Genomic DNA, 18,809 nt, shown 5'->3' with positions numbered 1-18,809 from the left:
TTGTGGTTGCAAGGCAGCCAGTGATCGTTCTGAGGATCTTAAGGTTTACAGTTTCCATTTTTGTTATAATGTCTTGACATGATGGCAGGTGAGGCATACTTTAGGATGGAGCAGCTTAATTGATGGCAAGGATGCTCAGTGATTCTTTTCCTTGTCCAAAACTGGTGTCAGTAAGCGTTTTCAGGACATTTGTTACCCTATGGCACTTATGTTGATTGTAGAATGGGGATTAAATGTCTTGTTTGATGTATGTGACGTCCAGATTTTTTTTTTTTTTTTTTTTTTTTTTTTTTTTTTTAGACTTTGTCGCTGTCTCCCGTGTTTGCGAGGTAGCGCAAGGAAACAGACGAAAGAAATGGCCCAACCCCCCCCATACACATGTACATACACACGTTCACACACGGAAATGTACATACCTACACAGCTTTCCATGGTTTACCCCGGACGCTTCACATGCCTTGATTCAATCCACTGACAGCACGTCAACCCCTGTATACCACATCGCTCCAATTCACTCTATTCCTTGCCCTCCTTTCACCCTCCTGCATGTTCAGGCACCGATCACACAAAATCCTTTTCACTCCATCTTTCCACCTCCAATTTGGTCTCCCTCTTCTCCTCGTTCCCTCCACCTCCGACACATATATCCTCTTGGTCAATCTTTCCTCACTCATTCTCTCCATGTGCCCAAACCATTTCAAAACACCCTCTTCTGCTCTCTCAACCACGCTCTTTTTATTTCTACACATCTCTCTTACCCTTACGTTACTTACTCGATCAAACCACCTCACACCACACATTGTCCTCAAACATCTCATTTCCAGCACATCCATCCTCCTGCGCACAACTCTATCCATAGCCCACGCCTCGCAACCATACAACATTGTTGGAACTACTATTCCTTCAAACATACCCATTTTTGCTTTCCGGGATAATGTTCTCGACTTCCACACATTTTTCAAGGCTCCCAAAATTTTCGCCCCCTCCCCCACCCTATGATCCACTTCCGCTTCCATGGTTCCATCCGCTGACAGATCCACTCCCAGATATCTAAAACACTTCACTTCCTCCAGTTTTTCACCATTCAAACTCACCTCCCAATTGACTTGACCCTCAACCCTACTGTACCTAATAACCTTGCTCTTATTCACATTTACTCTTAACTTTCTTCTTCCACACACTTTACCAAACTCCGTCACCAGCTTCTGCAGTTTCTCACATGAATCCGCCACCAGCACTGTATCATCAGCGAACAACAACTGACTCACTTCCCAAGCTCTCTCATCCCCAACAGACTTCATACTTGCCCCTCTTTCCAAGACTCTTGCATTTACCTCCCTAACAACCCCATCCATAAACAAATTAAACAACCATGGAGACATCACACACCCCTGCCGCAAACCTACATTCACTGAGAACCAATCACTTTCCTCTCTTCCTACACGTACACATGCCTTACATCCTCGATAAAAACTTTTCACTGCTTCTAACAACTTGCCTCCCACACCATATATTCTTAATACCTTCCACAGAGCATCTCTATCAACTCTATCATATGCATTCTCCAGATCCATAAATGCTACATACAAATCCATTTGCTTTTCTAAGTATTTCTCACATACATTCTTCAAAGCAAACACCTGATCCACACATCCTCTACCACTTCTGAAACCACACTGCTCTTCCCCAATCTGATGCTCTGTACATGCCTTCACCCTCTCAATCAATACCCTCCCATATAATTTACCAGGAATACTCAACAAACTTATACCTCTGTAATTTGAGCACTCACTCTTATCCCCTTTGCCTTTGTACAATGGCACTATGCACGCATTCCGCCAATCCTCAGGCACCTCACCATGAGTCATACATACATTAAATAACCTTACCAACCAGTCAACAATACAGTCACCCCCTTTTTTAATAAATTCCACTGCAATACCATCCAAACCTGCTGCCTTGCCGGCTTTCATCTTCCGCAAAGCTTTTACTACCTCTTCTCTGTTTACCAAATCATTTTCCCTAACCCTCTCACTTTGCACACCACCTCGACCCAAACACCCTATATCTGCCACTCTGTCATCAGACACATTCAACAAACCTTCAAAATACTCATTCCATCTCCTTCTCACATCACCACTACTTGTTATCACCTCCCCATTTACGCCCTTCACTGAAGTTCCCATTTGCTCCCTTGTCTTACGCACCCTATTTACCTCCTTCCAGAACATCTTTTTATTCTCCCTAAAATTTACTGATAGTCTCTCACCCCAACTCTCATTTGCCCTTTTTTTCACCTCTTGCACCTTTCTCTTGACCTCCTGTCTCTTTCTTTTATACTTCTCCCACTCAATTGCATTTTTTCCCTGCAAAAATCGTCCAAATGCCTCTCTCTTCTCTTTCACTAATACTCTTACTTCTTCATCCCACCACTCACTACCCTTTCTAAACAGCCCACCTCCCACTCTTCTCATGCCACAAGCATCTTTTGCGCAATCCATCACTGATTCCCTAAATACATCCCATTCCTCCCCCACTCCCCTTACTTCCATTGTTCTCACCTTTTTCCAGATTTTTTATGTATTTATATTACATGAACACCTTGGATATCACTGGCTTAGATTTGCTTTAAAGAATGTTTAATGCAAGGAAGGAGATTCTGAATGTTTTGTTGCTTGGCCTAGGAATAACATTTTGTACACTCTTGATGTCTGAAAAACACCTAAATTGAATAATTTGTGACCAGTCTAAATACTCAGTAGACTCAAGATATGACTTATTCCAGATTGTTGTGTATGTTAAACCATCAGCAACAAAAAGAGATTTGATAGAAAGATTTGGCTGTCTGTGAAAAAATCTCATCGGCTAAAGCTGTAAACAGCCAAAGTAAATTGTGATGAATTTCATGTTGTTGTGTACAAGACATTGTGTTGTTGCATATTACATTATTATTTATGTTTATTTATTATACTTTGTTGCTGTCTCCCACTGTTAGTGCAGGTAGCACAGGGAAACAGACGAAAGAATGGCCCAACCCACCCACATACACATGTATATACATAAACACCCACACGTGCACTCATACATACCTATACATTTCAGGTGTTTGCTTTGAAGAATGTATGTGAGAAATACATAGAAAAGCAAATGGATTTGTATGTAGCATTTATGGATCTGGAGAAGGCATATGATAGAGTTGATAGAGATGCTTTGTGGAAGGTATTAAGAGTATATGGTGTGGGAGGCAAGTTGTTAGAAGCAGTGAAAAGTTTTTATCGAGGATATAAGGTTTGCGGCAGGGGTGTGTGATGTCTCCATGGTTGTTTGATTTGTTTATGGATGGGGTTGTTAGGGAGGTGAATGCAAAAGTTTTGGAAAGAGGGCAAGTATGCAGTCTGTTGAGGATGAGAGAGCTTGGGAAGTGAGTCAGTTGTTGTTCGCTGATGATACAGCTCTGGTGGCTGATTCATGTGGGAAACTGCAGAAGCTGATGACTGAGTTTGGTAAAGTGTGTGAAAGAAGAAAGCTGAGAGTAAATGTGAATAAGAGCAAGGTTATTAGTATTAGTTACAGTAGGGTTGAGGACAAGTCAATTGGGAGGTAAGTTTGAATGGAAAAAACTAGAGGACTGGAGGAAGTGAGGTGTTTTAGATATCTGGGAGTGGATTTAACAGCGGATGGAACCATGGAAGCATAAGTGAATCATAGGGTGGGGCAGGGGGCCAAAGTTCTGGGAGCATTGAAAAATGTGTGGAAGTTGAGAACGTTATCTTGGGAAGCAAAAATGGTTACGTTTGAAAGAATAGTGGTTCCAACAATGTTATATGGTTGCGAGGCATGGGCTATAGATAGAGTTGTGCGGAGGAGGGTGGATTTGCTGGAAATGAGATGTTTGAGGACTAATATGTGGTGTGAGGTGGTTTGATCAAGTAAGTAATGAAAGGGTAAGAGAGATGTGTGGAAATAAAAATAGTGTGGTTGAGAGAGCAGAAGAGGGTGTTTTTAAATGGTTTGGTCACATGGAGAGAATGAGTGAGGAAAGATTGACCAAGAGGATATATTTGTCAGAGGTGGAGGGAACGAGGAGAAGTGGGAGACCAAATTGGAGGTGGAAAGATAGAGAGAAAAAGATTTTGAGTGATTGGGGCCTGAACATGCAGGAGGGGAAAGGCATGTAAGGAGTAGAGTGAATTGAACGATGTGGTATACCGGTGTCGACGTGCTGTCAATGGATTGAACCAGGGCATGTGAAGCATAGAGAGAAAAAGATTTTGAGTGATTGGGGCCTGAACATGCAGGAGGGGAAAGGCATGTAAGGAGTAGAGTGAATTGAACGATGTGGTATACCGGTGTCGACGTGCTGTCAATGGATTGAACCAGGGCATGTGAAGCATCTGGGGTAAACCATGGAAAGTTTTGTGGGGCCTGGATGTGAAAAGGGAGCTGTGGTTTTGGTGCATTATACATGTATCAAACGGGTGGCCATGGCAAAAGACACTCCACTTTTCCTTACATGCCTCCCTCACATACACCATTCCATGTATTCTTCCACCATATCTCTCCTTCCAGTACTCTTCCACCCTGTTTCCCTATGACAGAAGTTGTCTTTCTCTCACACCAGCTTCTTTAATTGGATTATCATATGCACTTTCTTTGTACCCCTCCTGTGTTGCATTCTTTCCGTGTACCCAAACCACCTCATAGTGTTTCGTTTCACCCAGTCATCCATTTCTTCATTGTAATGTTATTTGATCTGTTGCAGCCTTTACTTATTACCATTTGTGTGATACTGTTATTTCAATTTTTAGATTTGGTATGGGTATTGAATTCCGTGAATCAGCTCTTCTTATTGGTCCAAAGACAAGTGCTGTAGCAAAGAAAGGACAAGTTTTTAATGCAAATCTTGGATTTTCTGACCTTGAAAACCCAGATGCTACTGATCAGAATGGAAAGAAGTATGCCCTCTTTATTGGTGACACACTGGTTGTCAATGAGGTGAGTTCTGTGAATTTTGAGAATTTATTTATTTATATTTATTATATGGATGGAGTATAGAGGGAGGTAAATGCGAGTCTTGGAAAGAGAGGTGATTATGCAGTCTGTGGGGGGTGAAAGGCTTGGGAAGTGAGTCAGTTGTTTACTGATGATACAGCACTGATGGCTGAATCGACTAAAAAACTGCAGAAGTTGATGAATGAGTTTTAGAAGAGTGTGTGAAAGGAGAAGGTTGAGAGTGAACATGAATAAAAGGAAGGCTATTAGGGTTGAGGACAAGTCAGTTGGGACATGAATTTGAATGGAGAAAAATTGGAGGAAGTGAAGTATTTTAGATACCTAGGAGTGGACATGGTAGCAATTGGAAGCATGGAAGTGGAAGTTAGTCATAGGAAGGGGGAAGGGGCGAGAGTGCTGAGAGCACTGAGGAATGTGTGGAAAGAGAGAACGTTATCTCTGAGGGCAAAAATGGCTATTTTTGAAGCAATAGTAGTCCCAGCAATATTACATGGATGCGAGGCATGGGTTACAGATGAGACTGTGCGGAGGATGGATGTGTTGGATATGAAATGCTTAAGGACAATATAGGGTATGAGGTGGTTTGATCTAGTAATTGATGAAAAGGTAAGAGATGTGTGATACTAAAAAGTGTTTTAGAGAGGAGAAAAGGGTGGGCTGAAATGGTTTGGATGTATGGAGAGAATGAATGAGGAGAGGTTGACAAAGAGGATATGTGTGTCAGAAGTGGAGGGAACAAGGAGAATGGGGAGACAAAATTGGAGATGGAATGATGAAGTGAAAGAAATTCTGAGCAATTGGGGGCCTGAACATGCACAAAGGTGAAAGGTGTACATTAGATTGAGTGAATCGGAAGTGTGGCATACTGGGGTCGGCCTGCTGTCAGTGGACTGAACCAGGGCATGTAAAGCATCCAAGGTAAACCATGGAATTATTTGTAGGGCCTGGTTGTGGACAGGGATCTGTGGTTATGATTCATTGCAGATAACAGCTAGTGAATGGAAAGTAAAGAAGCTTGGAATTGGGAAAAGTATTGAGTTTAAACACCTTGAATGGCACTCTAGTTTTACTGGGGTAGCCAAGTCTAATCCTGCCTTCTCGTGGTGACCTTGTCAGTACACCCCTTAGGTGTGGAAATAAAGGGGTAGGCATTATCCAGTTACATTAGGGTGAAACATAATACTTTTGAGGTTGTTAAGGCACGTTGAAAAAATGCAAAACTAGGAGTTTACAGGGAGAATGTATGGTAGTTCAGTTAAAGGGGTTGGTGTGAGTGGAAGACCACCTGTGACATGGGCAAATAGGGTGGAGGAATACTGGAGGGAGAGAAACAGAGGAAGAGTGCATGGAGTGGGGTATGCGAGGGAGGCATGTCAGGACAGGGATAAGTGGAGACTTTTGCCGTGACCACCCCTTGATGGGAGTTTCTGGAGGGAACGGGCATCAGAGATACAGGTAGATAGATAGATAGATAGTATTCATAAATATGATTTTTTGGAGTTCATAGAATTTGGATGCCTTTTCTTTGATATGTAAGTGGAGTTAAGAGAAGGGGTGATATTATGAATTAGAAAACCTACAGGATGTGCTGTATTATAAAAGAGTGTTTGATCACCCAAAAGATGAAGAATTAAGATGTTTGAAACTTGATACTTTTAGAGAGAATGACTAAAGCTGTTTGTGTTAAGTTATATGTAGTTCAGTTCATTGGCAGGATGAAGAGACCTGCTAATGGAACACAATTATGGGTTGTGTTTGCCTGGAGGAATCCACAGATGTATGCTGAAATTTTGATGTTTGGAGCAGTTTATGTATTACACACTTTATTATTTGATGTGCAAAGACATAGCCAGTTAAATTACTTTTCTTCCCACAGGATCAGCCAGTTAAATTACTTTTCTTCCCACAGGATCAACCAGCTACTGTTCTCACGGCATCCAGCAAGAAAAAGTTGAAGAATGTTGGGGTCTTCCTAAAGGTAGGCCAGTTTATGTAGCATTATTTGGTGTAACTTTTTAAAGCTTATATATTGACTTATATATTCCCTGGGGATAGGGGATTAAGAATACTTCCCACGTATTCCCTGCGTGTCGTAGAAGGCGACTAAAAGGGGAGGGAGCGGGGGGCTGGAAATCCTCCCCTCTCGTTTTTTTTTTTTTAATTTTCCAAAAGAAGGAACAGAGAATTGGGCCAGGTGAGGGTATTCCCTCAAAGGCCCAGTCCTCTGTTCTTAATGCTACCTCGCTAACGCGGGAAATGGCGAATAGTTTAAAAGAAAGAAAAAGATATTGACTTGTGACATTCCTTGCAATTTATTGAGTATTGTATGAAAACTCTCTCAAGTTGAATAGGAATATTATAGTTTGCTAGAAAAAATAGTGGTTGCCTGAGAATATTTCATGGGAACTGTTGAAAGTTACATGAAACTGCTGCCATTGTAATTAGCAGACTAGCTTTGTCATCTGTGGTCTTCATACTCTTCCCAACATTGGAATGTAACTTTTGTATTTGATGATGAGCTATGGAGACATGACTGTGCATTTTTTCATTAGAAAACTTGAGTTCATAGGGTTGATATTAAGGTAATTGCCCTAACATTTTACCATTCTAGTCTCGATCTCTCCAGGTACTCTCGATCTCTCCTGGTACTTCCTTACACATATCTCTTTTCCAGGCTCACTTACTCTCACCTTTCTCTTCTCCCAAACATTCTCTCCTCTTTTTTGAAAACCTCTGCAAATCTTCACCTACACCTCCACAAGATAGTGATCAGACATACCTCCAGCTGCCCTTCTCAGCACATTAACATTCAAAAGTCTCTCTTTTACACACCTATCAAATAACATGTAATCCAATAATGTCCTTTGACCACCTCTCCTACTCACATACGTACACATATGTATATCACTTCTTTTAAACCAAGTATTCCCAATCACGTCTTTTTTTTAGCACAAATCCACAAGCTCTTCACCATTTTCATTTACAACGCTGAACCGCATATACACCAATTATACCCTCAACTGCCACATCACTCACCTTCACATTTAAATCACCCATCACTGTAACCTGGTCTAGTGCATTAAAGATGCTAACACAGTTTCCCATGTCAGCGAGATAGCACCAGAAAACAGACGAAGAGTGGCCCACACACATATATGCATACATAGCCCATACAAGCACATATACGTACATACACATATCAATATATACACATCACTGTAACCTGGTCTAGTGCATTAAAGATGCTAACACAGTTTCCCATGTCAGCGAGATAGCACCAGAAAACAGACGAAGAGTGGCCCACACACATATATGCATACATAGCCCATACAAGCACATATACGTACATACACATATCAATATATACACATATGCATACATATACTTACACACACACGGACATATACATATATACATGTACATATTCAGATTTGTTTGCCTTCATCCATTCTTGACGCTGCCCTGCTCCACAGGAAACAGCATCGCTGCTCCCTGCTTCAGTGAGGTAGCACCAGTAAAACAGACATAAAAGGCCACATTCATTCACAGTGTCTCTAGCTGTCATGTGTAATGCACCGATACCTCAACTTTCTATCCACATCCAGGCCCCACAGACCTTTCCTTGGATACATATTTATATTTTTTTTCTTACATACGTGGGAATGAATAAAGGCAGACAGTATGAATTATATATTTTTTTTTTTTTTTATTTTTCTTTGTCGCTGTCTCCCGCGTTTGCGAGGTAGCGCAAGGAAACAGACGAAAGAAATGGCCCAACCCACCCCCATACACATGTATATACACACAGGTCCACACACTCAAATATACATACGTATACATCTCAATGTACACATATATATACACACACAGACACATACATATATACCAATGCACACTATTCACACTGTCTGCCTGTATTCATTCCCATTGCCACCTCGCCACACATGGAATACCATCCCCTTCCCCCCTCATGTGTGCGAGGTAGTGCTAGGAAAAGACAACAAAGGCCCCATTCGTTCACACTCAGTCTCTAGCTGTCATGCAATAATGGCCGAAACCACAGCTCCCTTTCCACATCCAGGCCCCACACAACTTTCCATGGTTTACCCCAGACGCTTCACATGCCCTGATTCAATCCACTGACAGCACGTCAACCGCGGTATACCACATCGATCCAATTCACTCTATTCCTTGCCCGCCTTTCACCCTCCTGCATGTTCAGGCCCCGATCACTGAAAATCTTTTTCACTCCATCTTTCCACCTCCAATTTGGTCTCCCACTTCTCCTCGTTCCCTCCACCTCCGACACATATATCCTCTTGGTCAATCTTTCCTCACTCATTCTCTCCATGTGCCCAAACCATTTCAAAACACCCTCTTCTGCTCTCTAAACCACGCCCTTTTTATTTCCACACATCTCTCTTACCCTTACATTACTTACTCGATCAAACCACCTCACACCACATATTGTCCTCAAACATCTCATTTCCAGCACATCCACCCTCCTGCGCACAACTCTATCCATAGCCCACGCCTCGCAACCATACAACATTGTTGGAACCACTATTCCTTCAAACATACCCATTTTTGCTTTCCGAGATAATGTTCTCGACTTCCACACATTCTTCAAGGCTCCCAGGATTTTCGCCCCCTCCCCCACCCTATGATTCACTTCCGCTTCCATGGTTCCATCCGTTCCATGGTTCCATATATACACATGTATATAATTCATGTATATAATTATATGGGAGGGTATTGATTGAGAGGGTGAAGGCATGTACAGAGCATCAGATTGGGGAAGAGCAGTGTGGTTTCAGAAGTGGTAGAGGATGTGTGGATCAGGTGTTAGCTTTGAAGAATGTATGTGAGAAATACTTAGAAAAGCAAATGGATTTGTATGTAGCATTTATGGATCTGGAGAAGGCATATGATTAGAGTTGATAGAGATGCTCTTTGGAAGGTATTAAGAATATATGGTGTGGGAAGCAAGTTGCTAGAAGCAGTGAAAAGTTTTTATCGAGGATGTAAGGCATGTGTACGTGTAGGAAGAGAGGAAAATGATTGGTTCTCAGTGAATGTAGGTTTGCGGCAGGGGTGTGTGATGTCTCCATGGTTGTTTAATTTGTTTATGGATGGGGTTGTTAGGGAGGTGAATGCAAGAGTTTTGGAAAGAGGGGCAAGTATGCAGTCTGTTGTGGATGAGAGAGCTTGGGAAGTGAGTCAGTCGTTTTTCGCTGATGATACAGCGCTGGTGGCTGATTCATGTGTGAAACTGCAGAAGCTGGTGACTGAGTTTGGTAAAGTGTGTGAAAGAAGAAAGTTAAGAGTAAATGTGAATAAGAGCAAGGTAGTTAGGTACAGTAGGGTTGAGGGTCAAGTAAATTGGAAGGTAAGTTTGAATGGAGAAAAACTGGAGGAAGTAAAGTGTTTTAGATATCTGGGTGTGGATCTGGCAGTGGATGGAACCATGGAAGCGGAAGTGAATCATAGGGTGGGGGAGGGGGCGAAAATCCTGGGAGCCTTGAAGAATGTGTGGAAGTCGAGAACATTATCTCGGAAAGCAAAAATGGGTATGTTTGAAGGAATAATGGTTCCAACAATGTTGTATGGTTGCGAGGCGTGGGCTATGGATAGAGTTGTGCGCAGGAGGGTGGATGTGCTGGAAATGAGAGGTTTGAGGACAATATGTGGTGTGAGGTGGTTTGATCGAGTAAGTGATAATAGGGTAAGAGAAGTGTGTGGTAATAAAAAGTGTGGTTGAGAGAACAGAAGAGGGTGTTTTGAAATGGTTTGGGCACATGGAGAGAATGACTAAGAGGATATATGTGTCGGAGGTGGAGGGAACGAGGAGAAGTGGGAGACCAAATTGGAGGTGGAAAGATGGAGTGAAAAAGATTTTGAGTGATCGGGGCCTGAACATGCAGGAGGGTGAAAGGCGGGCAAGGAATAGAGTGAATTGGATCGATGTGGTATACTGCGGTTGACGTGCTGTCAGTGGATTGAATCAGGGCATGTGAAGCGTCTGGGGTAAACCATGGAAAGTTGTGTGGGGCCTGAATGTGGAAAGGGAGCTGTGGTTTCGGGCATTATTGCATGACAGCTAGAGACTGAGTGTGAACGAATGTGGCCTTTGTTGTCTTTTCCTAGCGCTACCTCGCACACATGAGGGGGAAGGGGGATGGTATTCCATGTGTGGCAAGGTGGCGATGGGAATGAATAAAGGCAGAAAGTGTGAATTGTGTGCATGGGTATATATATATATGTGTCTGTGTGTGTATATATATGTGTACATTGAGATTTATAGGTATGTATATTTGCGTGTGTGGACATGTATGTATATACATGTGTATTTGGGTGGGTTGGGCCATTTCTTTCGTCTGTTTCCTTGCGCTACCTCGCAAACGCTGGAGACAGTGACAAAGTAAAATAAATAATAAATAAATATATGTATATTTTTTTTCTTTTTTTCCAAAGGAAGGAACAGAGAAGGGGGCCGGGTGAGGATGTTTCCTCAGAGGCCCAGTCCTCTGTTCTTAACGCTACCTCGCTGAGGCGGGAAATGGTGAATAGTATGAAAGAAAGAAAGATATATGTTATAATTTTTTTTATCATTATACTTTGTCTGCCTCCCGCGTTAGCAAGGTAGTGCAAGGAAACAGATGAAAGGATGGCCCAACGCACCCACATACACATGTATATACATACATGTCCACACACGCACATATACATACCTATTTATCTCAACATTATATTTATTTATTTATTTTGCTTTGTTGCTGTCTCCCGTGACATTGCAACGCATACATATATATATACACACAGACATATACATATACACACGTCATAATTCATACTGTCTGCCCTTATTCATTCCCATTGCCACCCCGCCACATGTAATGACAACCTCATCCCCCCGCATGTGCGCGAGATAGCGCTAGGAAAAGACAACAAAGGACACATTTGTTCACACTGTCTCTAGCTGTCATGTACAATGCACAGCTTCCTTTCCACATCCAGGCCTCACAAAACTTTTCATGGTTTACCCCCAGACGCTTCACATGCCCTGGTTCAATCCATTGACAGCACGTCGACCCCAGGTATACCACATCGTTCCAGTTCACTCTATTCCTTGCACACCTTTCACCCTCCTGCATGTTCATGCCCCGATCACTCAAAATCTTTTGCACTCCATCCGTCCACCTCCAGTTTGGTCTCCCACTTCTCCTCGTCCCCTCCACCACTGACACATATATCCTCTTTATCAATCTTTCCTCACTCATTCTCTCCATGTGACCAAACCATTTCAAAACACCCTCCTCTGCTCTCTCAACCACACTCTTTTTATTACCACACATCTCTCTTACCCTTTCATTACTTACTCAATCAAACCACCTCACACCATATATTGTCCTCAAACATCTCATTTCCAGCACATCCACCCTCCTGCGCACAACTCTATCTATAGCCCACACCTTGCAACCATATAACATTGTTGGAACCACTATTCCTTCAAACATACCCATTTTTGCTTTCCCAGATAAATTTCTCGACTTCCACACATTTTTCTACACCCCCAGAATTTTCGCCCCCTCCCCCACCCTGTGACTCACTTCCTCTTCCATGGTTCCATCCGCTGCCAAATCCATTACCAGATATCTAAAACACTTCACTTCCTCCAGTTTTTCTCCATTCAAACTTACCTCCCAATTGACTTTCCCTCAACCCAACTTTACCTAATATCCTTGCTCTTATTCACATTTACTCTCAGCTTTCTTCTTTCAAACACTTTACCAAACTCAGTCACCAGCTTCTGCAGTTTCTCACCTGAATCAGCCACCAGTGCTTTATCATCAGTGAACAACAGCGACTCACTTCCCAAGCGCTCTCATCCACAACAGACTTCATACTTGCCCCTCTTTCCAAAACTTGCATTCACCTCCTTAACAACCCCATCAATAAACAAATTAAACAACCATGGAGACATCCCACACCCCTGCCGCAAACCAACATTCACTGAGAACCAATCACTTTCCTTTCTTCCTACACGTACACATGCCTTACATCCTTGAAATAAACTTTTCACTGCTTGTAACAACTTGCCTCCCACACCATATATTCTTAATACCTTCCACAGAACATGTCTATCAACTCTATCATATTCCTTCTCCAGATCCATAAATGCTACATACAAATCCATTTGCTTTTCTAAGTATTTCTCACATACATTCTTCAAAGCAAACACCTGATCCACACATCCTCTACCGCTTCTGAAACCACATTGCTCTTCCCCAATCTGATGCTCAGTGCATGCCTTCACCCTCTCAGTCAATACCCTCCCATATAATTTACCAGGAATACTCAACAAACTTATACCTCTGTAACTTGAGCACTCACTTTTATCCCCTTTGCCTTTGTACAATGGCACTATGCAAGCATTCTGCCAATCCTCAGGCACCTCACCATGAGTCATACATACATTACATAACCTTACCAACCAGTCAACAATACAGTCACCCCCTTTTTAATAAATTCCACTGCAATACCATCCAAACCCGCTGCCTTGCCAGCTTTCATCTTCCATAAAGCTTTTACTACCTCTTCCGTGTTTACCAAATCTTTCTCCCTCACCCTCTCACTTTGCACTCCAATATTTTATGTATGTATGTATGTATGGCTCATGGTGAAGTGCCTGAGGATTGGCGGAATGCATGCTTAGTGCCATTGTACAAAGGCAAAGGGGATAAAGGTGAATGTTCAAATTACAGAGATAGAAGTTTGTTGAGTATTCCTGGGAAATTATATGGGAGGGTATTGATTGAAAGGTGAAGTCATGTGCAGAGCATCAGATTGGGGAAGAGCAGTGTGGTTTCAGAAGTGGTAGAGGATGTGTGGATCAGGTGTTTGCTTTGAAGAATGTATGTGAGAAATACTTAGGAAAACAAATGGATTTGTATGTAGCATTTATGGACCTGGATAAGGCATATGATAGAGTTGATAGAGATGCTCTGTGGAAGGTATTAAGAGTATATTAAGTGGGAGGCAAGTTGCTAGAAGCAGTGAAAAATTTCTATCAAGGATGTAAGGCATGTGTATGAGTAGGAAGAGAGGAAAGTGATTGGTTCCCAGTGAATGTTGGTTTGTAGCAGGGGTGTGTGATGTCTCCATGGTTGTTTGATATGTTTATGGATGGGGTTGTTAGGGAGGTGAATGGAAGAGTTTTGGAGAAAGGGGAAGTATGCAGTCTGTTGTGGATGAGAGGGCTTAGGAAGTGAGTCAGTTGTTGTTCGCTGATGATACAGCACTGGTGGCTGATTCGGGTGAGAAACTACAGAAGCTGGTGACTGAGTTTGGTAAAGTGCGTGAAAGAAGAAAGCTGAGAGTAAATGTGAATAAGAGCAAGGTTATCAGGTACAGTAGGGTTGAGGGACAAGTCAATTGGGAGGTAAGTTTGAATGGAGAAAACTGGAGGAAGTAAAGTGTTTTAGATATTTGGGAGTGGATTTGGCAGTGGAAGGAACCATGGAAGCGGAAGTGAATCACAGGGTGGGGAAGGTGGGTGAAGGTTCTGGGAGCATTGAAGAATGTGTGGAATCTGAGAACATTATCTTAGAAAGCAAAATGGGTATGTTTGAAGGAATAGTGGTTCCAACAGTGCTATATGGTTGTGAGGCTTGGGCTATAGATAGGGTTGTGTGCAGGATGGTGGATGTGTTGGAAATGAGATGTTTGAGGAAAATATGTGGTGTGAGGTGGTTTGATTGAATAAGTAGTGAAAGGATAAGAGTGATGTCTGGTAATAAAAAGAGTATGGTTGAGGGAGCAGAAGAGGGTGTTTTGAAATGGTTTGGTCACATGGGGAGAATGAGTGAGGAAAGATTGACAAAGAGGATATATGTGTCAGAAGTGGAGGGAACGAGAAGTGGGAGACCAAATTGGAGGTGGACGGTTGGAGTGAAAATGATTTTGAGCAATCGGAGCATGAACATGCAGGAGGGTGAAAGGTGTGCAAGGAATAGAGTGGATTGGAACGATGTGGTATACTGGGGTCGACGTGCTGTCAGTGGATTGAACCAGGGCATGTGAAGCACCTGGGGTAAACCATGGAAATTTTTGGGGGGCCTGGATGTGGAAAGGGAGCTGTGGTTTCGGTGCATTATACATGACAGCTAGAGACTGAGTGTGAACGAATGTGGGCTTTGTTGTCTTTTCCTAGCGCTACCTCGCGCGCACGTAGGGGAGGGTGTTGTCATTACATGTGTGGCGTGGTGGCGGCGGGAATGGATGAAGGCAGCATGTATGAATATGTACATGTATGTATATGTATGTGTATTTATGTATACTTTGAAATGTATAGGTATGTATGTATATGTGCGTGTGCGGGCATTTATGTATATACGTGTGTATGTGGGTGGGTTGGGCCATTCTTTCGTTTGTTTCCCTGCGCTGCCTTGCTAACGCAGGAGACAGTGTCAAAGTAAGATATAAAATGATATATATATGTATATGATGAATTGTATATGTATGGAAGTGTGCATGTCTGGACGTTTATGTATATACATGTGTATGTGGGTAGGTTGGGCCATTCTTCGTCTGTTTTCCTTGCACTAGCTCGTTAACGTGGGAGATGGCGTTTAAGTATATATATAAATATCCTCATCAAATCCTGGCGCTACTTTGGAAGTGCTGGAAAAGGCAATCGAGTATGAAAGGAAATGCATACATATAGAAAGATAGATAATGCTTTATCAGTTTACATTTCAGTCTTCATTTTCCATTTTTCCAACACACAACCTGCTCTCCTTGCTGTAGCAAGGTAGCATCTGGGCCAAATGATGACCTCATTTACACATATGTAGTCTTTATCCTGTATAACATATGGAAGCCAGAAACTACCATTTATAACCAAGCCCCAGAGCTTACTGGGAATTTCTAAAAGTTCAATTAAGAACTATCTTCTCTGTGTGTGGTCTTCATAGAGCATAAAATGAAACTGACAGGTGCTGTTTAGACCTACACTAGAGTGGAACATCTTCATCTGATGGGGTTACATGACTGATGCTTTACCCTGTAGCTCAACTTCTGACAACTGTAACAGAACCTTGGCTCCTGACAGAAGTACCATGGCAACAGTTAACCAAAGGATGCTATGTTATGTTTTTCATACCTATTTGTTTTTCTTATTTTTTAGTGAAAGATTCAGAATGATGAATGAATTTTTTCATTATGTAGGATGATGATGACGATGGCGATGATGAAGAGGAGGATGTCAAAGAGGATACTTCTGAGCTTTTGGGTAGAGGGAAGCGCACTGCTATTCTTGACTCCAAACTTCGGGTGAGTTATAAGATGTGTTCAGGAAATTGAAGTTGATTCATTTAGGCCTAAGATTAAGAATTCATGTATCATGATGACAAGAGGAAATTCCATGAATCATATTAAGGTTCTCATTCCTGTCAGTCCAGTTGTTTAAAGAAGATAGCAGTCCCCATTGGTTTTGCAGGTTGTTTATGTTTGCTTGATAAGTATATTTGTAGAAACTACATATTATCAAAATTCTAGTTAAGACTCTCTTGACAAATAAAGAAGGTGACTGTAATTCAATGCCAGAGTGCCATTAGACAAGGTAATACTTATTCCACAAAAAAGGAAATAAATGGTTTAAGCATAAACACTTTTGCACCACTACTGTTGACCACTGTTTGGTATGTCATTCTTTTGAGTTAAGTAAGATGTCTATTTATTCTGTTTGAATGTCAAGAAGTCAAGCTTCATGTAACAGTTTATATATTGTTACTGTACATCCTTGATACAGACCCATCTTTAGCCTGTCAGTTGTTTGATATGTTTATGGACAGGGTGGAGTTCCTGAAGGAAACAGGCATCAGACATATAGATAAATAGAACAACTTAATGTAAGATCAATGTATAAAAATGAAGTGCAGTGTTGCTCTTGGATGGCAGCATTCCCTGAGATGTGTTGAGGTTTTCAAGAATTTAGGGTGATATTTCTGCTTGTTGATGTGAGGGGAAAAATTTTATTGAAGCTGTGGCATGTATACCATCTTTTTTTTCATCAAAAGAAATAAATCTGGAAGCAGATGTGTCTCCTTGATGCAACAAATTAGTTGATATAAGTTTCTCCAGTGTATTGAGGAGTATGTTATGCTTCTCTATTGCAGCATAAGTGGGAGATGTCAAAACTTCTTGACCTGGCAGTTTAGTGCTGCAGTTGCTCATCATGGTTCTGGGAAAAGAATTAGTAAGATATATGCATTGTCAAGAAGTAAGAGGAGGGGATGATAAGTTCAAAGCCTAGGTGTGTTGAAAAAGGAAAGTGAATACAGTAAAAGAAGAATAAGAATAGATTTACAAATACCCTTAGCTTGGCAGGGAACTTCATCCTTTTTTGTCTAGCTGAATCTCGGAGAGAATTGATGGAAATGATCAGAGCCAGTACAGGTGATTATCAATTAGTATCTAGAAAGCTTAAGATCTCTCTTAGCAAGGAACTTTTCTTGGACTAAGTGCCTTCCTTGTTTTGTTGGCCTAACCTGGCTTGTATGTCAGCATGTGGTTGTGGGAAGGGAGCCTTCACCTTGACATTTAAGAGGAACCGTTTCATAGAGATGAAGAAATGATGTCTGTTAGTGATTCCATCCGATGCTGATTATCAACCACGTGTTGCCTTAGGGTTGCTACCTTTTGTGCAGATGAATTCTAGTGTCTTGAAAGATGACTCCTGAGGTACTATTTTTTGCATCACAGCAGTATGTCCTCTTTGTTAAATTTTTCTCTTAACTCTCCATCTGTGTATCGGTAAGCTCTTAAGGATCATAGGGTATTCCAACTCACAGAGATGTAGTTTTTGAAGTATTAGAAACTGTGAATATCCGGTGTGGTATCCTGTGATTTTTTTTTTTTTTTTTTTTTTTCACCCAGCCCTACCATCCCCTCTGCTTTGAAAAACTTTTTTCTCGAGACGATGACTGCAGATGAGTTGATGTTCCATGTTATGAGAATTTTGAGGCAGGTCATTACCATTGGTTAGGGGATGATGATATCATCACCAAGTGGAGGTTCCTGATTGGCTGGTATAAGATGTAGATTTAATAGAAACTTGGCAAGGGATGAGAGACATGTATGCTGTAGATTTTATCAGGTTCATGCTCGCAGGACATCAACCCAAAGAGAAACAGTTTATTGTACTCCAAAACTTGCATTTACTTATGTTAAGAAATCAGGATAGATATTAAAGTGTTCTGGTGGTTTTGGTTAAACCAACTTTGCATAATATTTTAAAATATATGTTGATATTTTTCTTGCAGTATGAGTGTTTCAAATTTTGAAGTTGAATTTGTGTTAAGTAGGTACTGGTCTTGTATTAAGTGTTTAAATGGAGTTATCCACTTCATTATATAATGATATTTTCTTATTTGTCCTTTTGTTGCATGTTGAATGGTTGGTGTAGCACCAGACAGTGAGTACATATTGTCTTTATATGTTTGTGCATGAACTAGCTTAGCTGCTGGGAATCTTTATAGGATATGTTTCATTTTCTGGCTGAGCAGATACTGATAAGAATATGATAATGCTGATTATTGAATCTGAAGTGAAGTCTTTGACTATCTTTAGATATTCAGTATTGTTGTTGGTATTTGAAATTGATAGGTTGTTGAAATTAAGTGATAGGTGTGTGATTAATATTTGTGTTACGAGGAGAAATTGTTTCATTCATGTTACTCCATCTCTTAACTCTGTATATACGTGAATTCATGTTTACCGGACTCCTCCCACTT

At 41.4% G+C, this 18,809-nt stretch overlaps 1 protein-coding gene across 1 annotated transcript in view; it reads left to right on the top strand.

Annotated features, from left to right (window-relative positions):
- Positions 1–18,809, top strand: part of LOC139763924 (FACT complex subunit spt16-like) — a 172,593-nt gene that overhangs the window by 36,040 nt on the left and 117,744 nt on the right. Inside the window, exons 9-11 of the mRNA XM_071690373.1 lie at positions 4,809–4,995; positions 6,923–6,991; positions 16,243–16,347. Of these exons, the coding sequence (XP_071546474.1) occupies positions 4,809–4,995; positions 6,923–6,991; positions 16,243–16,347 (361 nt within the window). The remainder of the gene's footprint in view (positions 1–4,808; positions 4,996–6,922; positions 6,992–16,242; positions 16,348–18,809) is intronic.

This window comes from Panulirus ornatus, chromosome 48 (genome assembly GCF_036320965.1).
Source record: "Panulirus ornatus isolate Po-2019 chromosome 48, ASM3632096v1, whole genome shotgun sequence".
Taxonomy (NCBI): Eukaryota; Metazoa; Arthropoda; class Malacostraca; order Decapoda; family Palinuridae; genus Panulirus; species Panulirus ornatus.
This window is presented reverse-complemented; position numbering and strand designations above follow the sequence as displayed.